General features: G+C 44.8%; 2 protein-coding genes across 2 annotated transcripts in view; one reads left to right on the top strand and one right to left on the bottom strand.

Annotated features, from left to right (window-relative positions):
• The first annotated feature begins 138 nt into the window (after positions 1-138).
• Positions 139-16,086, top strand: PDHA1 (pyruvate dehydrogenase E1 subunit alpha 1). The gene is made up of 11 exons (XM_037157490.2): positions 139-305; positions 5,561-5,620; positions 6,535-6,708; positions 7,523-7,649; positions 8,272-8,363; positions 9,312-9,404; positions 10,359-10,514; positions 10,687-10,758; positions 12,877-12,944; positions 13,260-13,368; positions 13,806-16,086. The coding sequence occupies exons 1-11, from the start codon at positions 249-251 to the stop codon at positions 13,968-13,970; spliced, it is 1,173 nt and encodes a 390-aa protein (XP_037013385.2). The 5' UTR covers positions 139-248; the 3' UTR covers positions 13,971-16,086.
• MAP3K15 (mitogen-activated protein kinase kinase kinase 15) overlaps positions 14,886-27,154 on the bottom strand; it is a 92,376-nt gene continuing 80,107 nt past the window's right edge. Inside the window, exons 20-29 of the mRNA XM_037157445.2 lie at positions 23,216-23,399; positions 22,173-22,329; positions 21,468-21,642; positions 20,663-20,848; positions 19,925-20,030; positions 18,593-18,818; positions 16,850-16,953; positions 15,887-16,002; positions 15,729-15,805; positions 14,886-14,973 (exon numbers count right to left, since the gene is read on the bottom strand). Coding sequence (XP_037013340.2) covers positions 14,886-14,973; positions 15,729-15,805; positions 15,887-16,002; positions 16,850-16,953; positions 18,593-18,818; positions 19,925-20,030; positions 20,663-20,848; positions 21,468-21,642; positions 22,173-22,329; positions 23,216-23,399 — 1,419 coding nt within the window. The remainder of the gene's footprint in view (positions 14,974-15,728; positions 15,806-15,886; positions 16,003-16,849; positions 16,954-18,592; positions 18,819-19,924; positions 20,031-20,662; positions 20,849-21,467; positions 21,643-22,172; positions 22,330-23,215; positions 23,400-27,154) is intronic.

The raw sequence follows: 27,154 nt of genomic DNA, 5'->3' as shown, positions 1-27,154 counted from the left end.
TCTCCCCACTCCAGCAACGACACCGAATGGACGGCCGCGGATCTCCCAAGTGGGCGGGGAATACCCTGGAAACGGCCCTGGTTGGTCCGAAGCCCGGCGCGGAGTATGACGTCTTTCTGCTACGTCACTTCGCGTGGCGGTTAAGGCGTGGTGTCCATTCGGGGCGCTTGAAGGAGACTGGGAGACAGCTGGGTCGTGCGACTTGGGTCGCTGGGAGTCCTCGCGGTCACCGTCACTGCCCCCGGTCCATGAGGAAGATGCTCGCCGCCGTCTCCCGCGTGTTGTCAGGCGCTGCCCAGAAGCCGGTGAAGTGGCCTGGGCGGCCGGGTGTGGGGAGCTAGCGGGGCCGGAGGCCGGGGGAGAGCGGGCCGGGCCTCGGGACACTGGTGTGCCTCTGGCTAGGCGCGGCGGGTGCTTCTGGCGCCGCGAGTCTTCGTTTTGCTTCCTGGCGGTGACCTCGGCTCCGCTTCTCGCCCCTGGAAGAGCGATGGCTGGGGCCACCTGCGCCAACGGGGTGGGTGGGGATGGGAGTTCCGTGAAGTCCGCGCTGGTTCCAGGCGCGGGGCTGGGTGTGCTCCAGAAGTGCCCGTGATTTTACTGCAAGCAGAAAAGAGGGGCCCTTGGACTTTCTCGAGTCTCCAGTTGACCACCCCTCTGACCCATTCATTTTCAATTTTCCTGACTACATTCCTCTTGACCCAGAAGCCATCTAGTATGTTAAGAGCATGGAATCCGGAGACTGAGTGGGTCCTTCAGACACCAGCCTCACTGTTTACTAACCTTGCGACTTTGAGCAAGCTCGCTGTCTTTTTAAACATCCCCGTGCTCAATTTCCTCAATTCTAAAATGGAGATAAATACCCCGTGCATTTGTCCCGAGGCTTAAACGATGTGAGCGATTGTGTAAATGTTTCCAAATAGTACCTGGTACATAATAGGGGTAATTTGTATTAAGTATTGTTATAACTTGAGCGCCCACTTTGGTATATACATTTGTTAAACACGCGCTCGGTTCTGTGGAGGGTTCAGACAAGGTCAGACTTCCCAGAAACAGTCTTCTTCCCCTTTCCTCACTTTCTTGGCAGTGAGTTCCAGAACTGTGTAGCAAAACGTGGAGCAAAGCCCTCTGACGCATGCGCGCGCGTACACACACACACACACACACACAACACAACACAACACAACACAACACAACACAACACAACACAACAGTAAAAGTAGCTAAAGAAATCCGCGGTGCTGCTTGAGAGGGTGGGGTCAGAAGTTAGCGCTATTTCTGGCTCCAGCGTTCAGATGTGCCTAATGCCTAAGCTTCTAGCAGTTTGACCTCTAAGCACAGGAAGGTAATATTTCTTGCTGTAGCTGCAGGCAAGCTTTGACTTACAATTCTGGCTCTAGAAACTCTCCCAGAACTTTGTGTCAACTCTGCTTAGTAGGGGCAGAGATGGTCAAAAGGTGGGAAGTGTACCCCTCTAAGACTGCTGTTGACTGAAATTACTACAAAACGCAGTTTGATTTATCAGTTGTTAAGAGTTTACATTGTAACTGGATCTTCCTGAAGGAGAAGTGCATTTCACCATTATGTTTTTCTGCATTTACACACGATGTAACCAACATTTATTGAGCTCTTAATATGGGCCAGGCATGAAGCTAGGTATTTCACATGTTTTGTCTCATTTAATTTCCACAACAAGTTTTCAGTTGAATGCAAGTCATACAAACGTGTTCAACGTTATTTGGAGTCTTAGTTCTGTATTGTGTTAAATTTCAAGAATTATATTCAAGAAGAAAAGCTTTGGTAGAATATTTTGTAATTATCTGCAGGAAAAGGAAAATTTGTATGTGAGTTTTCAAATCATTTGCCTCTGTGTGTCTCTGTGTGCACAGAGAAGTCATTATTTAAAATCATCCTAATACCCTCAACTGTCCAAAATACTCCTAACTCTGGTTTTCCAATCTTCCAGCAATGTGTTGGCATGGAATGGAAATTGCACTTCATCTTTGCTTTAGTAAAACTGGCCTCTTCAGAAATCTTATAATATAGCCCATATGAAATAGAAATGAGCTTTGAGGTGCAGTGATCTGTTAACTACATAAAACAAGAGTGGACTATAACTTCATTCAGTCAAGTTCTTATTGAGAGAAGACTACTGTAGTGGAATGGAAATGGATTCCCCGTGTTTAATATTTTTTCTTTTTTATAAAGATTAGAGACAGTGAAAGAGTTAATGTTCCTTCCTTGAGCCATGCCTCTTTTGGCTATTTTGCACTTTTTTTCTGTTGCCTGCGCATGGCATTAATTATATTAAGGCACAGAGGAAAATAGTTTTAAACAATTATGTATTAACTCTACATTATGTGTGTCTGTGCACGAAACTCTGTTTAATAGCTCGCCCTTCCCACAACAGAAGAAATCAGCTAGTGTTTCTGTAAACTATAGTAATTCCCAGTGTGCTCAGTCTACTTTGGGCTCTTGGGTCTAGTATGCTCATTCATCATTACATTTCAGTTGTGTTAACACAGGTTACTTACTGGGTAGAGCAATCTTGCTTAGAGGTCCTTGCTTTTTCATTACTGGATATTTTGTGCCATTTCCTTCTGGCCAGCAAATTTTCTATTGAAAATTAGCTGACAGGGAGCTCCCCTGTAGGTAACCGCTTTTCTCTTGCTGCTTTTAAGATACTCTTTTTTTTTTTTGTCTTTAACCTTTGGCATTTTACTTATGATGTGTCTTGGTGTAGACCTCCTCTTTGGGTTCATCTTGTTTGGGACTCTCTGCCCTTCCTGGACTTGCATGTCCATTTCTTTGACCAGTTTAGGGCAGTTTTCAGTCATTAGTTCTTTAAGTTCTCTATCCCCTGTCCTCTGTCCTTTTATTCTGAGATCCCTATAATGTGAATGTTGATATGCTTGGTGTTGTTCCAGAGGCCCTGTACAGTGTCCTCATTTATTTTTTGGATACTTTTTGCTGTTCTGATTGGGTATTTTCTGCTACCTTGTCTTCCAGATGGGTGATTCAACCCTCTGCTTCATCTGACCTGCTGTTGATTCCCTCTAATTTATTCATTTCTGACTGTTTTAAATGTTTCTATCTCCATTTTTACATTTCCCCTTTCTGTAAGTTCTCACTGAGTTCATCTACTCTTTCCCTAAGTTCATGTAGAATCTTTCTAACCAGTGTTTTGAACTCTACACCTTGTGGATGGCTTGTCTCTACTTTGTTTAGCTCTTTTTTGGGAGTTTTGTCCCCGCTCTTTCATTTGGGCCATGTTTCTTTGTCTCCTCATGTTGGCTACCTCCCTGTGTTTGTTACTATGTATTAGGTAGAGCTATGTTTCCTTGGCTTGGTAAGGTGGCCTTGTGTAGTAGCTGTCTAGTGAGGTTATGAGCCTCCTCAGTCACCTGAGCTGGGTGCTTCTAGGGGTGTCCCTTGTGTGGGTTGTGTGCCCTCCTATTGTAGGTGAGCCTTGATTGCTGTTGGCACATCGCTTGGTGGGATTGACCCTCAGGCTGACTGGCTGTTGAGTGGACATGACTACATTGGATGAGCTGTTGCGTGGGACCTGACACCACGGAACAGGGGTCATTTTAATGGAGCTCTGGTGCCAGCTGAGTCCACCCTTTGGGTGTGTCATTTGTGGGGCTGGTTGTGTGGTGCTGTGGTGTGGTTCGAAGCCAGCCACCCAGAGGCTCCTGGAGCCTCTAAGGAGGAGTTCTGGTGTTACTCAAGTTCAGCCGCCACTTTTACCCAGCTTGGGGCTGTCTGGTAGGAGGTACAGAGTAATGTGCCGTTGATCGTCTCTTATGCTGGGCTTGGAGGCCCTTGGGAGAGGGTCCTCCATGAACCAAGGCTGCCTGCCACTAGTGTTTGGTTTAGGATCCTTTGCTGGGTACCACGATGTGTACTGAAGCCATCTGCCACTTGGGATGGGTATATGGCCACTTAGTTGAGTCTATGTTGCAACCCCAAAGTGGCTGCTGCTTATGCAAGGTTTGCGGCTACCTGGTAGAGACTGTTCTTCGCTTATGTTGGGCTAGGGGTAGCTTAGCAGGAGGTACAGGGCACGCTGAGGCTAACCACTGCTTGTATGGGGTTCAGACCTAGGAAAGTCTGAAGTGTGAGCTTGGGCAGGCTGCTGTGTGGGCAGGAGCCACTGGAAGAGGTTCTGGCCAGGTGTGCAAGTTGGGTGGGGAGGGGTCTCAGGGAATCACCAGGGCTTGGTGAACTTTGCTAGCCAGATTAATGGAGGGCTCGGATATGACGCCCCCTCCACTGTGCTGGCTGTGTGGGGAGAAGGCTCTGCAAAGGAACAGTGATACCTGTCAGGAGTTGTCCATACCTTGCCCCTCCAGTCCTCACCCTGAAGCTAATCAGTTTAGTCCCCTCTATGCCCCTGGTACTCTTTGAGCTACTGCCTTTGCACTGGAACCCAGAGCAAGTGAGTTTGTCAGCAAGTGAGTCTGCATGTGGGCTTATGAAGACCTATAGTGTCTGGGTATTGAGTAGCCCTCTGTGAGCCATAATCCCTGCTGATTTTCACAGCCAGATGTTATGGGGACTTGACTTCTCAGCACTGGAACCCTGGGCTCGGGACCCCAATTGGGCTGGAACCCCTTGCTCCACAGGGGGATCCCTGCAGCGGAGTTTTTTCTGACACGTGGGTGTGGGACCTACCTGTTCTATGGCTCTGCCCCTCCTACCAGTCTCAACATGGCTGCTCCTTGAATTCCGTAGTTGTAGGACTTCTGATCCCCTAATCTTCAGGTGGTTGTCCATGATGAGGTTCCACAGTGCAAGCAGGTGTGTTCGATTACAAGAATGGAAGGAAACATTTCTCCCAGCTTTTTTACGGCCAAGCAGTGATGGGCACTTAGACATCAAGAAGGGAACACTGTTGTCAAGAACATCTCTCCCTCCTGGGGCCTCAGGAGGCCCCTACCCAAGGCATCATAGACTGTTCAAATTCTAAAACATCCCTCAAGTCCATTGTTTTTAAGCCAGGGAGTACTAAGTATCTTTTCTTTTGTCTTACACATTTTTCACTAATGTATTTATCTCATACTTTAAGTAGTTGGAAATATTTCTCTTATAGATCCATTTCATAGAAAACTGGTTTGCCTGAAACAGATCAAATCATAGTTGTAGTTGAAGAATGATTCTGGAAGTGAGGCTTACCCTTGCTCAGTATACCTGTTTATGAGTAAAATAGCACAAACAAACAACATCCACAGATTATCTAGTCTCTTCAACTTGGCCTTCACTTCATTATATTCTGGTTGTAATTTTGAAAACAGAGTGGCTAAGTGGGTTGGTTTGGTTTGTGCCCCATTCCCTTTCTGCTGTTCCCTTCCCATAGGGGCACGATCGAGTTTCATGGGTCAAAGGATTCCTTTTGGAGGACAAGCTCTTAATGCAGTGAATAGAAGCGAGATAAGCCAGTAACCATAATGGGGCTCATTCAGGTTCTAGGACTATATCCTGATAACTGATGAATAATAATGACTTTTAAAGTAACTGACAATAAAAATACTGATATATTTGTATATTTTGATCTTTCTAGGCAAGCAGAGTGCTGGTGGCATCCCGTAATTTTGCAAATGATGCTACATTTGAAATTAAGGTAAGGTAATGAAGTTATTAATTAACTTTGTGTTACTAACACTGGTCCAGTCTGGCATGTGCCATATTTTGCTGTGTATAATGCGCACCCATGTTTTTGGCCCAAACTTTCAGGGGGAAAAAATCTTTCATTTTAATCCAATTATTTATTTATTTATATTTGGAAAGAAAACCACTGATCATATTCCAGGGTATTATTTTGCATACAGATCATTATTATTGCATACAGATCATCATTATTGCTTTCTAGAGTTAACTTTTAATGTGTGAGCATAGGTAACATAATTAAAAACATTTATATAGATATAGAATTAGTACTACCCATTTATAACGTGCATCCTTATTTTTCCCTCAGATATTTGGGGAAAAAAGTACACAATGTACACGGCAAAATACAGTAGTTTTACCTTTGAAATAAAACATTTGATATTCATGCTTTTTCACCATTTTCTTTCAATGCTCTATAATCAAAGGTTCGGAGATGTTTAGCAAAAATTAGAATTTACACTTCTGACTAACAGCTTGCTTGTGTTTGGGGTGGAGGGGCAAACTGAAAAAATTAAAGACTCCAAAGTTTAGAGTGTGATTTGGTAAAACACTTGAATGAGCTGATTCTTCAATACTTCTTTGAAAGTTTGTCTTTCAACCTGTAATTGATTTGATTTCTAGAGGTTTTCAGTGAAAGTCATCCTAGAAAGATTTCCTTCCTCCAAACCCCACCCCATTGCACAGTGAGCTTTATGATGTAAGAAGTAACATCATAAACTCGACTCTTCTTTTCTAGAAGCAATGTGCAGCATTTCTGGTGTACCCCTGTGGAGTTTGAGTTAAGTAGTATTTGTGATGGAGTTAGATCTTAGAATGGGTTGCCAGTGTTTACATTGTAGTAGCTGGAAGACAACCATTCCCTTTCAGAAGTGTGATCTTCACCGGCTGGAGGAGGGCCCCCCTGTCACAACGGTGCTCACCAGGGAGGACGGGCTCAAATACTACAAGATGATGCAGACTGTTCGCCGAATGGAGTTAAAGGCTGATCAGCTGTATAAACAGAAAATTATTCGTGGTTTCTGTCACTTGTGTGATGGTCAGGTGAGTGGTAGTTGTGTAATAAAATCATGTTATTTAGGAATTTAAGTGTGGCTTGAGCTTTGTGGCTATTACCCTGGCTTATGCATCTCAAGGATTCTGGTCTGATGTTTTAGAATAGAAATGAAAATGCAGAGATCTGTTATGAAGCCTATGCTAAAGAACGTATTCATGCACCACATCTCTGATTTCCTGTGCCTTTCCTTTATGGTATTGTGATCACACCTGTGATCACAAAAGTATTGGATATACTTTTGGGGTAAAAGGGTTTTTTGTTTCTTTTGTGTAGGGAGGTGGTTAGACCAAGGGTTACCAATCCAGATGCCTACAGGGACCAGCTAAGGTAGAATAAATGAGTGAAGAAGGCCAGCTATACAAAGTGGATAGTGGCGACAAGCAGTGGTGATGAGCTAGAATGTGCAGGTCCCCCTTGCAGGGGACATCGTAACTTGGTCCCAGCCAGTTGACGCCATATGGAAATATGGGCCTGATGCTTCCTGTAGTTCATTTCTTTAAAACAAGAAAGAAATCTCAATTTTCATATGAGACTCCCTCTATTTTAATACTGATATTTGATTCAGGCTTCTTTTAAAAACCACCTTGCAGACTAAAGAAAACAACACATCTGTGCGTTGCTAGTGTGTCGCTTCTGGCCTGGGCCTTACCCTCCACTCTGTTTCTGCTGACAGATAGAGCTACTTTCTGTGGTTGTTAATGAAGAGTTCAGCCAGGTCAGATGTTCCATATTAGTCCAGGAACCGTTTTATCTAGGCATGTGTACTGTATTGACTCATGGCTGCTGCTTCCTTTACTGCAGGAAGCTTGTTGTGTGGGCCTGGAAGCTGGCATAAATCCCACAGACCATCTGATCACCGCCTATCGGGCTCATGGCTTCACCTATACTCGTGGGCTTTCTGTACGAGAAATTCTCACAGAGCTTACAGGTTTGCTATTAATTTACAAAAGGGGGAAAAATTGAGTTAAGTTTTCAAATCTTTCCTAGTAAGATACTAACTCTCATGAGTTAAGACCAAAGCCTTTTTGAGTTTACAAAATTAAAACACCCTCTCCCTTTTGGTACTGTGGAACTCGTGTTGTGCTTTTGAGTGAACTGACCATTTTTGAGGTCATCTGACCCCTCAGGCAAAAGTTTAAATAGTTACCTCTATAAAATCAGAATTGTGTTTATCATCACTGGATCATGCCAGCAGAAATAAAGCATTCATTAAGTAGAAGCATTTCATGATATGCAATTTAAATTCTAGGAAATTTTTTAGTATTCCTCTCTGTCTTTGTCTCCTTTGACTCTTGAACTGTTACCCTAACACGTGAAGGAAATTCAGTGATTAGGGAGCTGGAAAGGTCAAGGACATGTGACTGATCTGTCCTTTATTATAAAAGGGCCTGGAGGAAAGGAGGAATATGTGTTTGTGTAGAGGGGCAGGTGCTTATCAATGGAATTGGCCTCTGAGTTCTAGTAGATGAGCCTCTAAGTAAACACTTGGATGTGGGTTTGTTTTGTATATTTGGTCCTTGATGCATTTGTGTGTGTGCTGCCATTTCTAGGACGAAGAGGAGGTTGTGCTAAAGGAAAAGGAGGATCAATGCATATGTATGCCAGAAATTTCTACGGGGGCAATGGCATCGTTGGAGCTCAGGTAGCAGAGGATGAGGATTGTGTGATTTTCTAGATTTGGTCCTGGCTTGTGCCTTTTTTTTTTTAGATTTTTATTTCTTTTTAGACAGGAAGGGAGGAAGAGGGAAAGAAATATCAATGTGCGGTTGCCTCTCACACGCCCCCTACTGGGAACTTGGCGTGCAACCCAGGCATGTGCCCTGACTAGAAATTGAACTACAAGCCCATGCTCCATCCACTGAGCTGCACCAGCCTGGCTGCCCTGTGTCTTTACAATAGTTTCTATGCCAGAGACGTTTCCTCTGATGTTTTTTAGTAGTCTTGGGGCTTACAGTGCTTAACAGACCTATTGCTTCCTACCCTACCATTCGATCATTCAGTAAATAGATTTGGACAATAACTTAAAAATTTTTTTTAGGTATTTGTTGGGCTTTGTAAGTGTGCAAGAGCTTCTAGTGGTGAAGCCAGACCTTTACCTTTGTATTTATATTTAAGTACATTAATTGCTTTGTCACATCCACCTTGCCCTGCCTCTTCCTACTGTAAACAGTGCTGGTGCTGGTGCTGGTGCTGGACCAGCAGAGGCAGGTGATTAGGTCTCCGGGCCTTGTTAGAATCTAAAGCCAACTGTTGTGGAAACATCAGTTAGTGGACAATGAAGTAACAGTATAAAATTACATATATCTAGATTGTTTGGTTTACTTTTACTAATATATTGGTATTTCTACAACTTTTTGGCCTAGGTCTCATTTTTTAGCTCCCTAGAATTAGTAGTTGAATCTTGAGTACAGAAATGTTATTGCCTGATGAAAGTATAATTACTCTCTACTGGTACATTTATAATATTTGGGGTGGGTAAGCAGAGATAGGGTTGGGGTAGGGTAGGTTTGTAGCAAGTGTAATTTCTACCTCAGTTTCTGGCCAAGAGTTAAATTTCTGTGCTTCCTTTCGTGGTTGTCTGTACTGCTAGGTGCCGCTGGGAGCGGGGATTGCTCTGGCCTGCAAGTATAATGGGAAAGACGAGGTCTGTTTGACCTTGTATGGTGATGGAGCTGCTAATCAGGTCAGTACGTGTCTCTTAACTTTTAATAACGAGTAGTTTTATTTCCAAAGTGTTGAATATTCATAGGTCAGTTTGCAAAGAATATGTTACTAGTTGAAATAGCCATTCACATGGCAAGCTAAATTTTGGTTTTATGGCCAGATTAGAGTTTTGCCTCTTGGGCATTTTCTAAGTGGCCTCCAGGGATGCACTCCTGTGAGGGAGCTCTCCTTTGCTCTGCCTCAGTGCTTCACAAAGTCTGTGGTGAAGGACCTTTTTATGTTTTGCAAACTGATTCTTAAACCAGTACTGTAATGATCGGACTCAGTCTCCTGGAGGCCTTGGCATTGTCAAAGTCCTTTCTGTGCTTCCCTTGTCATGGTCCAAGTTGTCATCAGTCTATGGATGACATTCTGTGAGGCCCTGCTTGGATGCTGATTCTTAAGACACTGGTTCACTCTGGTTGTCTGGTGGGTCTCTTAAATTTACAAAAAGTATAAAACAAGGTAGCCACACATTTTTCCATGTTCATTCTTTTTTCTTTGGTATAGTCTATACTACTGCCTTGGCCTCCCAGAAGCAAGTGGTGGCAGTATTTGGTTTTTCACTTCCCTTAGCTGCAAAAGATAACTTTTGCTGCTTCTCTGACACCCGCCCCCCAAACAGAGAAGATGATTTTATGTTTAAATGCCACCCAGATCCAAATATACAACACCTCCTATACCTGAGAAGATCTTTTATGTCTCTCCTCCCAGTCAATACCGCCCACCTGGACCCACTAGAGTTAACCACTACTCTTACTTCACCATTAGATTAATTTGCAGTCCTTTTCTCAAAAACTTGGTTGTAGAAGATGAGGGTTTTTATCCTTTATGAAAGCTTTCTCTGCCAGGTACAGCAGCAGCAGCTGTTGGGATAATGAAGTCTAGAGAAAAATAGCAAAATGAAACCACTTCAATTTTTACACACTTCCAGGGGCAGATATTTGAAGCTTATAACATGGCAGCTTTGTGGAAATTACCTTGTATTTTCATCTGTGAAAATAACCGCTATGGAATGGGGACATCTGTTGAGAGAGCAGCAGCCAGCACTGATTACTACAAGAGAGGTGACTTCATTCCTGGGCTGAGGGTAAGGATACCGGTCATAGAGCTGGGGCCATACCTTTGCTGCTCAGTGCACTAGACAGTTTCAGATAAATTGAAGAGTTGTTTTCTTTCTTAGTGTGGGAACAACTGGTATAGAATTAAAATGGCTTTAGGCAGTTTGATTGATGCTCTGCCCCTTTCCCATGTATTAACAGGTAGATGGAATGGATGTCTTGTGTGTCCGGGAGGCAACAAAGTTTGCAGCAGCCCATTGTAGAGCTGGAAAGGTAAGACTTTTTCATAGGCCTCTGGACAAAAGATTTCTAATGTTTACCTAAAAGTTAAAAGAATGCCTCTCCATGTCTATCGTAAGTATGCAGGGGTGAGTGCCAACTCAAGTGTGTAAGATAGAAACAGTCCGGTGAAGTGAATGAGGTCCCTTCATAAATAGTGTCATCTTGGTAGCTTACCTCCTGGGAAACATTTTATGTTGCCTCAATTGGGGTAAAGTTTTTCTTCTAGTGCTTCCTCAGCATTTTGTCTGTCTTCATCATTTCTTTTGGTCTTCATCGTGGCACTTTATATCTAGTTTGCCTTTGGGTTTGGTTAATTATGTGCCTCCAAACCCCTAGTAATTATAAGCTCATTGAATGAATAGATTGGGGACCCCTGCAAGGCTCACTGGAGAACTTTGCTGATGTAATATTTAAGTACGTAACCTTAGTCTTGCTGTTGAATCCTCAAGAATCTTGACCTTTAAGTTACACAGTGGAGAGGGGCACAGAGAGCTTGGCCCAACAAGAGGATGTGCCATCAGTGTTCCTGGAAAGGCGTTTTCCCTAGGTCAGTGTTCTGCAGCCCAGAAAGCCCCGAGGTTCCCCTTTCAGTGACTCAGGCTCCTGTGTGTGTGCGTGTTTGGGTGGTAGCATAAGTAAGATTTGGTTAGTGGTGATGAAAATGGAAGGAAGGGGGTAAAGGAGCCAGGGACATGCAGAGCACTTAAGAAAAAACAAGAATAAGGGAGAGTGTGATGAAGATGGCAGGTTGGTGCCAGTGGGCTCAGCGGTCTACATCAGGACTGAGGGACTAGGGGTTCAGGCCCTGGGTGGTAGGTACCATCTACCTCTCTCCCAGTACCCAAAAGATGTGGTTCCCAGTCCCATGTGGAAACAGGGTCAGTGGTATTTAGCATGTGTTGACTTCCAGCCTGACCAAAGCCTAGTCTTGGAATTAGGGAGGTAGATGGTACCCACCACCCAGGGCCTGAACCCCTTATCACAACCTGCTTATTAGCCCAATGCTAAGTGCTTCCAAATGGCTGCTGGTGGATGACATAACAGAAAGAAGAGGTGACAGTTATTGAGGGATTGACATATGTCAGGTAACACACTAAGTACTTTTTATGTAGTATCTTATTTAGTTGGCACAACTGTGAGATTATTACTGTTTTGTAGATAAGAAACCTGAGGCACAGAACAACACTTATGGGTACATACGTACCATATATGACCATCAGGATTGGGTCCCAAGTACTTGGACTCAGTATCCCTTTTTAACTGCTATACCAAACTGCCCAGGGATCCTAGATCCACCTCCCTCCCCTCTGTGTTCAAAGTTGTTGCCTTGTAGGGAGCTCTAATGTAGCATGAGTGACCTACCTGGTGGTAGCTGGGCCAGCCAGACTCCCAGCGGAGGCATGGGGTCAAGTGTCATGGTGCCTGCCAGCTTCCTGTTACACACTGGCCGGATCTGTGCGCAGCAGGATTGGTTGCCAGCCCATGAAACACTGCCTGAAATGGGTGTGAGGTGGAAATTTACCTCCCCAGCCTATCTTTAGTTCTCCCACCCTTCTGTACTTTCCAGCACTCATAGAGGTTTGCTTTTAATCTTATTTTGTTCGAGTTTATATCAATATTTCTTCTGGTGTTTAAAAAGGATCAAAATGCTTATATATGTCACCTGTGACTGGGGGAAAAAGACTAGCCTAGTGACCCTGAAGATAAAAGCCATCCTTCTGTTGCTGCCATACCTCTTTCGACACTAGGTTTTTCTTCCTTCAACCTAAGCTGTTTTGAAAGGATTGTATGACAGACGCAGCGGATGAAACAAACAACTCTTTATTGAACATCAGTCGGTTCTGTAACATGTAAAAGCCTTTTTGATTTTTGATTCCAAACAAACTGGGACAGGTTCCTGTTTAAAATGAGAAGGATGAAACACGCAGTCAGTATTCTACATGAGAACAGATAACTTTAGAATCAGTCAGTAAGAAATTCCAACAATTCACCTGATTTATAGATCTGATGAGAATATGTTTGATCCTGAAAGAGTGTGCATTTGAGGCCATGGATTGTTGGTGTGCTGTACCTGTGTTCTTACCTAGTCTCCCTTGGGTTCTGTTTTAGGGGCCCATACTGATGGAGCTGCAGACCTACCGTTACCACGGACACAGCATGAGTGATCCTGGAGTCAGGTATGTTCATGGGAAATACGAACATGGTGTCTAAAGTAGGGTGCGCTTTGAATGGTGCTATTCACATGAAAAAAGCAAAGCATTTCAACATTTGCTTTTGAAGCCAGACACCAGTTGGCTTAAAGTAATTATTTGAGTGTTGGCAGGAAAGCAGTGTTTCCCAATAAATTGGTTCCAGTATAGAAAGCACTGTGAAAATCCCTACTATATATGGTATCTACTACATGTTAAGATATGTAGAATGTTTCATATGTCACAGAACTTTTTGCTACACTGGGACTGTTCTTACCTACTTCTGTGTTTGCTTCCATGTAGTTACCGTACACGAGAAGAAATTCAGGAAGTAAGAAGCAAGAGTGACCCTATTATGCTTCTCAAGGATAGAATGGTGAACAGCAACCTTGCCAGTGTTGAAGAATTAAAGGTACTGTCTGTCACTCTTGGTTTAAAAGTGTGGTCTCCTGTCTAAGCAAATCAACTTTTCTCCACACCTGCCACTCCTGGGTGAACTACCGCATGGGAAAGGATTATCACAGGACATTAATCAGTTGTATTGGCAAAGCTTTTAAACGCCCCCGGGAGCACAATTTTTTTTTCTCAGAAGTAGGCTTTGGGTATGTTTTTTTGTTGTTGTGATTCATAAGTAAGTGTTCCCTTGCCAGGATATACATATATATTTAAATGTTGATGTCTAGACTATAAAATATTCCTGGGTATATATCATTGTGTCACTTAGTTTAAAAAATTACATCTTTGAAAGTAGCAGCTATTTATTAGTATTTCTAGTACTAGAAGAATTAGACTAGTGACAGGATCTGAGTAGAACTAGTTGGTACCTAAACTGTTATCTGATTTTTTTAGGAAATTGATGTTGAAGTGAGGAAAGAAATTGAGGACGCTGCCCAATTTGCAACAGCTGATCCTGAGCCACCTTTGGAAGAACTAGGCTATCACATCTACTCCAATGATCCACCTTTTGAAGTTCGTGGTGCAAATCAGTGGATCAAGTTTAAGTCTGTCAGTTAATGGGAGACTGCGTGTAATGGATGGCTATACCTTCAGTGGGCTATTTGACAGCAACTGTAAGGAACTTTTGTTCTCAACTTTGTGAAGGAGGGAAAACCCACAGAACATATGTAGATTTAAAATAGTAATTGCATGCAGTTTATACAGTTTTGCATTGAGGTTATGTTAGATTTGTATAGGTCTATATAGGTAATACAGCCTTCCTTCATATTATTTCCTTAAAATAGTTCTGCTCTATTTAGTTGTTCACTATTTTAATAAGTACTTTTTAGTTACTGAAAGGAAAAACAATTCTTTGTATGCCTGGGAGTTGCTCATTCACTTGTCTCGGGCCCAACCCCACAGCTAACACAGTGTTCCTTAATGTGCGCACACATGCCTCCATGAGTGTGTGTGTCAGTGGTGGAAGCCTGCTCACACTCGCTACCATTGCTCCTTAATATAACAACATTTACTATATAACCAGGCAGTGGGTAGAAGGACAATTCCACAGTCATTTCAAGGGCCAAATAACTTAGTTATCTGCATTTACACATTCAATAAAACAAAGTGGAAGAGAAAATCGTTTCAAATGCAGTTAACCAAGTACTATTAATGTATAACCTAAAACAGTAAGTTAAAACACTTTTTTAAAGAATTCCATAATACTCTGGATGTCAAAACGGGGGCTCACAATTACTGTTCTCAAAATATAGTTCTACTCACCTTTAAAACATGTTGATAAACAGGCATAAGACATGTTGATAAAAGGTACAGAACACACGCTGATTAATAACAGGTGAAAACAAACATTTCATTAACTCTTTAGAACTTGAAGTTTTTGAATTATTCATGGTGTTTTGTTTCTGTCTGAGAAGCTTTAACAAGAAAGATGTTGGCTCCTTGCTCCCTCTGTTCTCCAGCTTAGCTGACCGCTTAAGCCTCATCCTGGGTAGCCGTGGCCCCCTGAGTCTGTTCTCTGTACTGGGCGATTGCAGTCCAGAGCTTGCAGAGGAGCTCATCACTACGAAACAAACAAGAGTCGTCTTTAGAGTCAAACTTCTTTAGGAGCCCCTATGGCAAAAAGTGTAGTATATAACTCTAGGCTTGTGTAGATTTGCCACTTGGTGTTGAAAACTTAGCTAAGATAGGAATGTGTTGTTTTCATGTATGGAGGTGACACTCGTGCCCCAGCAAGAGTGGGACCTGGCCTTAGAGGTATAGTCAGACCTCGGCTGTCAAACAAAACTTCAGTTCTAGGTTCTTGACCCAACAACCCTTTCATGCTGATACTTGTATGATCAGTTATGCGTCTCTCAGGTGAGAAAGGAGATTGTTTTCAAACAAACTGCTTCTCAAACAGCCTTCCAGAACGGATTAATAAGTTGGAGAACCGAGGTTCCACTGCATCTTTAGGTGTGCTGGCAGATGCGTGTAGAGCAGCCCTTTTAAGATGACATGGGAACTAGAATGCAGGCTGCAATTTAAAGAGGGGTTTGGCTGTAGCATGGAAGGGGGAGAGATGCTTCCCTTTCACCATCCTACTTCTGACTTTTCCTATGGAGCCTTTATAGCTAGTGCTGCCTTTTGGCTTTACTCCCAACTTGAACCTGGAAAAATCACAGAGTTTGGCATTTTTCTGACTAAGCCATAGGAAAGGGAATTAACTTCAATGAAGAGGGAAAGGCAGTATCACTTTGTTTCCTATAACTTTGTTTAAAAGCATAATCACATGAAAAAAACTTTCTATTGTACAAAGTGTTGTGAAGCTGTTCTTACCACAGTCTGAGGTATCTGAGGTCTTCCTTAGTGACCTTATTACGGATATCAGAAAGTGTATAACCCTGTTTAACGATCTGAAATAAAGATCAAATACATAGGAGTTAAGCATCTTTGTAATAATAGCATAGGAATGGTTTTCTTGGCTATAAATTTACCTTTTCGATGGTATTGGCATCTGCTCCTTGTAGTTGCAACCAGCCTACAAGCTCTTGATCTGGTCTCTGTCCACAAAACCCAAGAGGTGGTGCTGGGGTCTCTGTAATAATTAGAAGTTTGTCCTATTGTGTATTGATGTGTAACAGTAAAACTTTAATAAAAGTCACCAGTTGGACGAAATAAAGTATTCCAGAATGTGTATGTGATGTGAAAAGGCCATGAATTCAACCTGTCTCAGCGGCTCTAATGCACATTGTACAACAGTCCACAGTTCTTGGATTCACTCTCCACAGATTGAAATAATCCTTACCTTTGACCTTTAGTTAGTTTGGAACTTGGTTATCTGCCTATCGCTTTGAATGCTTATTCTCATCTTTAAAATGTCTTTTCTCGGGAGTCACATCCCTAACTGCACTGGAGGTTCAAAGGAGGAAATAGGTTCTAGGGAGGTTTTGTGCCAGACCTCATCCATTCACATTCCAAGAGCTAGCCAGCGGCAGCCCTGTTTGAGCAGCACAAAATGAACCAGGCAGGTTCACTGAGGTGCAACATGCAGTGATGCAGTAAAGCACCCTTTTGTAGGTGTGCAGCACAGTGAATTTTGACAAGCAGTCATGTGAACACTACAACCAAGATAGGGCAATTTCCATCGCCCCAAAAAGTTCTCGTGGTCTTTATCGTTCCCCACCCATTCTGTTTGCCTTTAGCAGAATATTGTATAAACATTCTATATTTATGGAGTCATATTATGGAGCCTTTTGAATCTTCCTTTCAGCATAACACATCTGCGATCATGTTTTTGAATGCACCAGTAGTTACTTTGATTAAGATTCCAGAATCTACTGAAGTGCTTACTGGTTTAATAGAGAATAATCTCAATTGTGCCAAGGTTGACTAGAATATTAGCTTTTAAACATTTTCTCTCACACACATAAATCAGCAAGTGGAAAGTCACTCACCATCACGTAATCGTGACTGAAGGTGAGACGATTCCTGAGTTTTCTGTTCGTCTTGCTGTGGAAGATTCTGGCGCTCTTCCTCTTTTTGAAGTAGCTCTTTCAAAATTCTGGTTAAAAACAAAAAGCCATCATCCAGAGAGTCTTAACACCATTCAATTCAACTCAAACCTCTGTTGAACATTAAAGATTGAAAAAAGTGTCATGATCCTAATAGTCTAGTTTCTTCATCAGGTTTCAGCCTGCAAATGGGCAAATTCCTCATGTTTCCTCCCCTTGAATACGGACCAGTGCTCAGGGCAGGAGTATATTTTCTCAAGATGAGTCATGAACCAAAAGATAACCCCAGCAGAACTCTGCCAGAATGATCTGATAACTTCATCTTGTCTCCTCCCTAAGTCAGATCAAGTCACTGAAACTATTGTTCAGGTTCTTTCCTCCTCCCGAGGGGGAGAAACCAAGGAAGTTTAGAAGCCTTACACCTGCCGGAACACCTGGGGGATGGTGAGAAAGGCTGCTGTGAAAGTGGGAGGAGCCTACTGCAGCCCAACAGGGAGCCCAGGACTGTGAACATGGCACAGGAACTGGTCTCACACTCACACAGACCCATTATCCCCAGGCAACACCCCTTCGGGCAGTAGGTGCCATCTTCCTGCTTTGCAACAACAGCGAAGGCACCGCCATATCACAAGGACAGGTGCACTTTGTAGGGACTCATGCTTGTCAAGGATTCACAGTCAGTGGTGGCGGCCATTTAATTGCCAATTCAACAGTGGGGAAGAATAACCTTTGGACCTATATACAACATTTTTTGAATTGATGATTATAAGCTTTACCAGAAATATTTTTTAAAAAGTGGTACTACTATCAACTTTCTCATTTGTTACAGTTTGAAAACTTAAAAAAATGTTGCCACCACCACCAGTTCATTAAAGCTCCAGGTCTTTCTAAAAAATGATTAGATTTGCTTGAGATTAAACATCACAGATCCCTAGGGCTGTGTGCCGCTTTTCTTCCAAAGTATTTACACCTGGCATCTCCCCCAGCTGACTATTAATCAGCATTACAGATGACCATATGACAAAAAAGCATGATCTGGGGACCAGTACCGAGTTTGCTATAGCTGTGGCTTATACTTTTCATAAGACCATTGATGATGTGATTTCCCCAGGACAAATGGATCACTTTATTCCTTTAACAATTTTTGAGCACCAGTAATGTGTCAAGAAGTGAATAAAACAGACCTGCTCTTTGGGGACAATCATAACAGTGCCAGGGTCCCCTGGCTAGGAGGGGGCAGTCTGCCCACCTAGGGATCATGACAAATCACAAAGATTCAAAGAGGGAGGAGCAGACTTCCTTAGGGTCAGGGTTAAGGGCCACAAGCCATTGCAAAGTGCTAACCAATCCTCAATTTGGCGACTGCTGCAGGGGTGGGCTGCAGCTGTCCACTGCTGATACTGCTGGACCTACAGGCCATGCCACGGGCCCAATGTGGCAAAAAGACACAAGTCCAAGATGCTGCTGCCATTAATATGGATAAATGCTGTGTGACCTGTGGCAAGGTACTATACTTGGATTCTAATATTAAAGAAGGGAAGGCATTTAAATCTGCCTGTTGAAGTTGAGGATACCCCTTTGCCCAGTTCCTTGGTGGTGAAGACGTTTTTCTGAGACCGTTTTTCTGAGATACTCAACAACTAAACTGATTGCCTTGCTGGTCCAGGTCACTGTCCCACCCCTGCTGACCTGTTGGACTCCTGCCTGAGATTTTCCAGCTCCAACTTCAGGTCCTGCTGGTAGAGCTCCTGGGGCGGGGCGTCTTGGACAAGTGCTGAAGTGGGGGTGGCCCCTCCTGGTATCTCATGTGCTTCACTTCTGGGAGCGTCTGCTGGAGGAGAGTCCTGGTTCACCTCACCCAGGTCCTTATTCACCTCTTCTGTGTTGGAGGTGGGCTCTAGGTCGTCTTGGAGCTCTGCGAAATCATGAAAGAAGGACTACAGTTCAACAAGGCCATGGTCTTGTGTAGCTTACGTCCAGTGCCAGCAAACAAGGCTGTTCGGAAGCTAGCCCTGCCAATGAGACACTCTATTGGGACTATGATTTTATAAGTGGAGAGGAACTATTTCACTCAGTTCTCTGCAGTGCAAAGGTGATCACCTCCCCGCCCCCTCTCTCTTACAGATGAGGAAACTGAATCTTAAAGATGTTAAATTAGTTAGCAAAGGACAGTTTTTAAAAGGTATAGCTAGGCTTCCGACCTGGCCCGTGTACTTTTACTACAAAAAACTGCCTGCTTGGAGTTGGGAGTAATGCAGTCCTGGGGATTAAGGAGCCTCGGAGGGAAGCTGTGCCAGCTCCTGTGCATTCAGGGGAGCAGGCAGAAAGACAGGGAACGAAGTCCAGAGAGGAAGTGGCAGTGTTGACACAAGTGTTGCAAGCCTTCCTTTGTAAAAAGAAGTCACCAATGAAAGACAATCAACTTGGGTATTGAGCAAATCTAACACAGAATCAACAAAAGCAAAAGATATCTAGAGCCCTGGCTGGTGCAGCTCAGTGGCTTGAGTGCCAGCCTGCAAACCCAAGGGTTGCCAGTTCGGTCCCCAGTCTAGGGCACATGCCTGGGTTGTGGGCCAGGTCCCCAGTAGGGGATGTGCAAGAGGAAACCACACATTGACGTTTCTCTCCCTCTCTGTCTCCTTCCCTTCCCCTCTCTAAAATATAAATAAATAAAATCTTAAGAAAATCTAGAGCTACCACACCATGTTGAGAGAGGAGATGGATCGAGCCATTAAATCATCAACCAGCAGCAGGTGTTCCTAAGGATGCACTGTAGGATCTATGCTCACTTTGAGATCACAAGTTTAGTCTGGTTAGGGCCACAGAGCACAGAAATACAGCACCAGGATAAATTCTTAGAATCACAGAATCTTAGCCCCAAAAGGCCTACGACCACATTACTTTATTACAAGGAAGCATAGCCAAGGCAAGAAAGAGAATGTGACAACTGTTGAGTGCAGAGGACATTTCTGGTCTTTTCCATAGTTTGAAGCTGACCCTGACTGAGAAGCAGGCACTTACCTGGGAAGAGAATGTTGAGTGCAGCCAGCACCGCTTCCTGGACGATGCTGTCCATTGTAAACATCATGTGGCGGTGACTTAAGTGCGTTCTCAAAATTTCGTTTACCTATAAATCACAAAAATCCACATTTCTGGCCCACTGTACTTCTAAAAAAATGTGACTTCTTACTAATTCTAATTTGCTTCTATTCTCTGAGACACAGCATTAACTAGGCTGCTCTGGATTTCTGCCCTACTCACATTTCTTCTGGTCTGAGTCTTTCTCCAAGCTGACCCCAACTGTGCTGGGGTCCAGGAGATGGGCACAGCGATCACATCTATCATACTGGGCCTCTTCATTGCTTACTCACTGACCGCTGATTAACTCTGAAGCTTCAGGCTCTGTGCTGGGCACTTGACACAAAGTTCACCCAGACATGGTCTTGGACCTGAAACAACTCACGCTTGCTTGGGCAGGCACATACGCTTCAACCCCAAACCTAGTTGGCTGGCAGAGAATATCTGTCCTCAAATTCTACGCTCCTGCTATTTGTAGCCAAATGCCATTGGCCCGGGCACCTGCATTGGCATATTCAGTGTTTAGAAGGAACTTCTGAAACATGGATTCAGGAGTAAATAGGTGAAAAGGAATGGGGACTGTGAGAGAAGATGGTAATTGAACTCCGTGGGCTTGTTATAAGCTGTTTCAGTGAGCTTCTTGCCTTCTGGCATGTTCGTGGGGCCAGATATAGTACTTACGGCATTGTGAAATCCAAACAATACCAGCTGAATCTGACCAAGGGCTGGGCTTTCAAATTCCAGGTCCACCTCTAGCTTTGATATCATGGATGCCATCACCTTGAGCTCCTGGGAGTGGACGAAGTCCCTCAAGAACCTAATTATTTGCTTGAAGTGGTCGACTGAGAGGTACAGCTCTTCTGAACTCTGATCATACACACGCACACACACACACACAAATCATGTTCATTAAGTCAGAGAGGAAGGAAAATTCAAGTATTGTGGGAAATTAGATTAACTAGGTTGTCTATTATATATTCACTAAGGAACTGTGGACACCTCAGGTGAGATGGGGCCTCCCTTCCTGAAATTCCATCTTTCCTGTTACAGGGTTATGTGGCCTCTTTCCTCACTGGCCTGTACACATACAACTAAGCCCCCTAAGGAATGGTCTCTTCCAAAAAGGACCTTTTGTTATCTGAGTTATAATTTTAGTATTTTCATCTATAACCTTTCTCCCTAAGGTGGCTGTTCTCCCAGAGCAGGTCAAAGGCTGGGAGTCCCTGGGCTTTCTGTGCTGCCATTGGGCTTGTTTTCCACCAGGGGGCAGCACCACCCTGTCCATGTCTAGATTCACCACAGTGTTCCACAAACTGGTTTCGGTGGAGTTCTTTTTTTCCCCCCTTTGTATTTTCTTTTGTTTGTTGAAGGGATGAACATTGAGAAATACTTGTGACTACTGTAACTGCAAATGTTCCAGGGTAGCAGAAACTTTGGTCCCACTGGCCCTGTTCTGGAACCTGTACATGCTCCCCCTAGCCTGTACCTGTGCCACGCACTCCTGCAGCCTGGTAACCAGCTGCATCTGCTCCTCCCTGAGGATTCTGTACAGGATGGCACGGCACTCCTCATCTTCGTTCAGCAGGAAGAAGCCTGATTCCCTGTTCTCAGGGTACAAGATTGTGAACTGGTCTTCCAAGCCACAGCCGTCATCCGGAATACTAAGGACAAATACAGGTGACAGACAACCCCACATCCCTGGAAAAGCCTCTAAGACACCAGAGGGGAGGGACTGAGAGCTGACTCTGCAGTCTCGCCTTCAAGAAGATAAAATTACAGGACGCAGGCGGATGGAGGAGAGACGCAGTGTGTTTTCTATCCTCCTTACCAGCAGTGTTGGGAGAGGGAGGGAAAGGGGGAGGGGGAAGGGAGGTGGGACGGAGAGGAGGGAGTGAAAGGGAGAATGAGGGGAAACTGAGGTGGTAGAAGCGGTAAGGAAGGAGGGGGTGGGAAAAGAGGGCCAGAGGAGACAGAAGGGAACAAGGGAAGAAGGGAGAGGGGAGACCTGTAAAAGAATACACCACACCCTCCCCTCCCATTGCTGGTCACCTGACACCCTATAGATCCAGCAGAAAGGAAGCAAAAGTCCTTCACATCCAACTGATTTTGACCTGGAGGGTATTTTGCCCACCCCTCCCCCCAAATGAGCAGCCTTCACAGGCCAACAGTGAAAGGACAGGATAGGCAATACCTGAGTAGGTGGCAGATATCATACTTGGGCTCCCAGACTGTGTCGATGGACCTGGCAGGCTGGTCATCCAACTCCAGGGATTCAGGATCATACTCCCTGCTGCTGTGGTCCATGCACTCACCCATGTCCAGAGCTGGGGCAATGGACTGGAAATCCTCTGTGTGAAGGCAAAGATGAAGGGGAGGAGGCTAAGAGAGGCAGGGGAAGGCTCAGAGAGGGAGGGTGCAAAAGGGGGAGCTAAGAAAGGGAGGATGCTTGGGGAGAGGCTCAGAGAGAGAAAATGCCGGGGTGGGGAAGCTCAAAGAGGGAGACAGGAGGCTGAGCGAGGACCCATGCTGGGGCTCTCTGTAAGCCTACGCTGTTCTAACTGGTACAAATACCCAAGGATCCTGGTAAGATGTGGTTTCTGCTTCACCATGTCTGTGATAGGCCTAAGGCTCTGGGTTCTGACCAGCCTGTGGGCAACACTGATGTAGCTAGTCATGCTCTGGGATCAATATGCTGAGGCACTCTGTTCTGCCTCAGACCCTAGCCACACCAAGGAAAAACGAATGGCTTCCTTTTCAGGGGCCATTCTTAGGTCCCTGCCAGTAGGACTTACTGCCTTAGAAGACATTGCTTGATTACAGTGGACTGCAGGACAGCCACTACAGGCAAACTCCAGACATGCCCTTTAATCCAGGTAAGGAGCCGCACAACAGGCTAGGCTCCTAAAATGAAGTGCTATGCCTTGCAGGTGGGGAAGACACAAAACCCCAGCCAGGGCCCCCCTCTGGCTTCCCTCCTTGACACAATCCCCAAAAAGACTTTTACAAGGTTGCGGGTGAGACGTCACTGTCACCTGTGGGGCTCTCTCCATCTCCATCAGGAAATCAAGGGACATTCATTGGTTGTGTTTTCACAACCCCACACCTGCTGCACTACCCCACTCTTCACAAAAATGGGTGCGGTATGGGCTCACTCAGCACTCTGGAGAGCTATCGTTCTCTCAACACAGAATCCAGGGGCCCAGCAGCTCACCCAGCTGTCCTGGTAGGCCTCACCTGATGGCTTGAGAGCCGTTTGGGTCTTCTTGCATTTGTTCACCTGGCTTATGAAACTGTTTTTGAGCAGGTCAGTGGCAGTGGCACGTCTGTGGGGTTCTGGCTCAAAACAGCGTGAAAGGAAGGCTCTGGCTGCAGCTGAAAGGACTTCTGGAATATCAGGGTGGACATTAAATATCCCCACCTGCATTTGAGGGAGAGGTGATCGATAAGACAGGGAGGCCTCAACAAACCTAGTGTACATGCCTTCAACACAAAGCTCCCCACTTCAGAACCTAGGCCTTAAGAAGCCTTGGGGCTTCTGCTGCAAGTCCTCTTGGAGCCCTGAAACCACCATGCTGAGGGGGACACCCAGGGTGAAGGGCCACGTGGGTAGGGCCTCTGAGAACATCCTGCCCCAGCCAAGCCAGCACACAAGTGAGCCTGGGTAAGGCCAGAGGGAGAGCCAACGGCCACAAAATCATGGGAAATAAAAAAAAATGATTGTTTTCTTAGTCTCTATAGTTTTGGGGTGGTTTGTTACACAGAAGATAACTGAGATGAGGCTGGGACCAAAGCCTGCAGCAGGATGCTCTAACTGAGGAGGTCCAGAGGCATCAGTGATCTGTTCCCTCAGAGTCCCCAAAGGATGGCCTACTGACCTCTAAGTGTCTGTGCATTCGCAGGCCAAATCCTCTACCTCCAGCTGTAAAACACGTGCAGACCAAACCTGGACGCTGGTCCCTCATGAACTGCACCCTTATCCCCATGGGGTACAACTGGCCAAGGGAGGGGCACTGCCCTTTCCTCTTCGGTCTCCTGCTACAATTTCTATTTCTGCTTCCGCTTCTGGTCAGCTCATCCTTGTCCTGCTAAAGGCTCTCTGTCCCTGTGGAGGGGAGTGGAGGTTGGGACTGAGCTGTCACATGACACTGTGACATGGCAATGCTTCCACAGGTCCTGCTCATATCTATCTTGCATAACCCATCCTGCATAACTGTACCCATCGGGGGCAGCTCTCTTTTCTTAGGAGTTCTTGTCTTAAAGTTTGCAATCTTCCCTGCATCTTTTTGAAGCCTACCAGATAAGTAAGTCCTGGGTGTAAGCCCTTCTGGTCCCCGGATCCACCCTATTTCTAGCTCCTCAGCACCCCTGGGTCTGGTGAAGCCTCCCTTGCACCCTGAACAAGATCTGGGAGCTGCAGAGAATGGCCTTTCGACTTCACATCCCCAAGTCCCTTGGCCAGGATGCACTTACCTTTTCTGACATGCTGCTAGTCATGGGCTCAAGAGTTTTCGCTGGGGGAAGGGGGGGATGAGGAGTTACTAACCAACAGGCATAAGGTTCCAGTTAAGCAAGATGAGACCGTTCTGGAGACCTGCTACACAGCATCACACCTGGAGTCCACAAGACTGTACTTACTGTGCGCTAAGAAGTCCGTTAAGGGGTAGATCTCATGTTACGTGTTCTTAACACAATAAAAATTTGAAAACAAGTTTTGGATTTTGAGACCATTAAACACTGGATGGAATTCAACCCCCAAGATTTGAAATGCAGGGTGCATTACAGGTGGCACTCCTCACTTCAGGAGTAGGGACATGAGAGAACTAGGGAGACCAGAGACAGAAATTCAGGACAAGGACCCAAAGAGGCAACTCAGGGGCTGCTCCCCTGGGTCTCAGAAAGAAAACAAACATGGGTTGCACCCTGGCACCCTGCAACTACACTACTTTTACAGGTGTTTCGCTCTTAACTCAAAGGTTTCTCGGGGCTGCCATGGCAAAGTGGGTGGTTTAAAATAACAAATCTAGTCTCATAGCTCTGAAGGCTAAAAGTCTGAAACTTAGGTGTCAGCCAAGCTCTCTCTCTTGGGGAGAACCCTGCCTTTCTTCTTCCAGTTTCTGGTGGGGCTGGCAGTGCTCAGTGTTCCTTGGCTTGAAATTTCTGTCTCCACTCTCACATGGCCACCTCTCTGTGTCTCTTTACATGTTCTGTGAGTGTCTGTGCCTGTGCCCAAATTTCCCATTTTTCTAAGGACATCGGTCATGTGGGATTAGGCCCATGTGACTGATCCCTTTTTAACTTATTTCTGTAAAGACTGTGTTTCCAAATAATGTCATATTCTGAGGTACTAGGGGATTAGATCTTCAATATATCTTTTTTTGGAGGACACAATTAAACCCGTAACAGCCACTTTTGGAGGCAGGGACCCCCTTATGGGTTTTGTTTTCGACACTACCCAGAAGTTTCTTGAAATTTTTCTGAAGGATAGTAGGGGTCCCAGAAATGATTTCTAAAGTCTTTGCAGAGAGAATACAGGAGGCATTATTTAATAGTAGCTTTCGAGTCTGCAAAAGAAGCTGACCTTACATGCCAACCTAAAAACTCAATATATTTTCAAAGACTTTGTATAGCTAATTAGCTAACCAGAAATGTGAGGAAGAGATACAGGGGAGTGACTCATGCCCTATGGATGAACTGAGCAAGTCACAGCCTCCAGATGGGTTTCCTGAGTGTTGCAGGTAGTTGAGAGCAGATCAGACGGTGGCCAGCCATGGCTCTCAGGCTGGTCCTGATATTTTTCTCAGCACCAGCTACTATTTATTCTGAGGCCTGTGACTGAAGCAGCAGATAATATCTTCAATGGCCCCAGTTGGCTCCATCATGGATATAGACATGAAGGGCTAGGGGAGAACTCTGTTGTCCTCCAGTCCTGGTAGTCAGGGTCTTATTGGGATTGCAGATGCCAAAGGAAACTTGTCAACTTGAGTTCTTGGGTTTAGAGCTGCCTGACAGCTGCTGGGAGGGTGGGGAGCTCTGAGAACCTTCTGCAGGGGCTGGGCTTGAGGAAAGCAGCCACAGCACTCACAGCACCATGGGCTGGACTTGGCTCATGAGCACAAACCTGAACTTGTGCTTTTCAGTTCTTTCTGGCAACTAGGCTGAGCTAGAGGCCCAGCAGACATGCAGGTGGGCTGAGAAGTGAGAAGGAAGAAATCACATTCTAGAATCACATTACATCAGGCTGCTTTTATGCACTGCAACCTCATTGTCCATAAGCAGTGGCCATTTGACCTTTGGTCCTTTGACCTTCCTTCTTAGCCTTGGACCAAACAAAAAAGCTCCATGCAAGGTCATGGCTGGTAATGGACTCTTAAGACTATAGCCCTCTTCAACTTTTCCAAGAGTATAAGAGACAGAAGCTGCAAACCTGACCTTGGACACCCAGGGCTTTCCTAGCATCAGGTTCCCTTGGAGTCACTAGCAAGTATGTCACATTCTCAAGGGAGCATACCCAGTGGTAAAACCCCACCCACAGTGGCCAATGGTCCTCTATGTGGGCCTCTGTGTGCATGGGTCGCCCTTTCCTGTCAGCTGTGGAAGGGTTTTATTTACGATTTTAAATTATTTAGTAATGTTTTAAATTAATTCTGGGAGGGTTTTCAGAGTGACAACCAGATACTCAAAGATCCACCTGTCCTAAACTCACTCAGAAACCTGTTCTCCAAAGATACAGACCCATGTGGACTTTGAGTCTTACCCAGTATAAGAGCAAATACAGATTCAAAATAAGAGGTTTAATTCTTCCTGCAAAAATAAGGGAAGAGGCATCCTTCCTTTCTTAGAATATTTACTTTAGAAAACTTGCAAATTCTCCCTCTTTGAGGTATATGCTAACATTTTTAAAAGATAATTAAGCCTCTCGCCGGCAATGTTTTTCTCGAGGACCCAGAAGCCAACTTCAGTGGCACCTCTCTTCACAACTACCACCTATCTTAAAGATCTGAGGTTATTTTCCCTTTAGATAAAGCCTATTAACAGAGATGGTCACCCCAATGAATGCCTGGTGAGCTCTTGTGACCAATGGCACTGTCCAGCCCTCGCACCTGAGAGCTAGTTAGCATTTCTCTTGAGAACACAGATGGAAAGGGTTGTACTGCTTGGTTCAATAAAAGGATG

Source organism: Artibeus jamaicensis, unplaced genomic scaffold (genome assembly GCF_021234435.1).
Source record: "Artibeus jamaicensis isolate MK-2021 breed Jamaican fruit bat unplaced genomic scaffold, CSHL_Jam_final scaffold_1283, whole genome shotgun sequence".
Lineage (NCBI taxonomy): Eukaryota > Metazoa > Chordata > Mammalia > Chiroptera > Phyllostomidae > Artibeus > Artibeus jamaicensis.
The sequence above is the reverse complement of the archived record's forward strand: the minus strand, read 5'-3'. Positions and strand labels throughout refer to the sequence as shown.

Bases quoted from the DNA above. Each gene is read 5' to 3' on its own strand.
- PDHA1 (XM_037157490.2), top strand. From the start codon at position 249: ATGAGGAAGATGCTCGCCGCCGTCTCCCGCGTGTTGTCAGGCGCTGCC. The intron at 5,621-6,534 runs GTAAGGTAATGA...ATTCCCTTTCAG, and splicing joins ATGCTACATTTGAAATTAAG to AAGTGTGATCTTCACCGGCT. The intron at 8,364-9,311 runs GTAGCAGAGGAT...CTGTACTGCTAG, and splicing joins ATGGCATCGTTGGAGCTCAG to GTGCCGCTGGGAGCGGGGAT.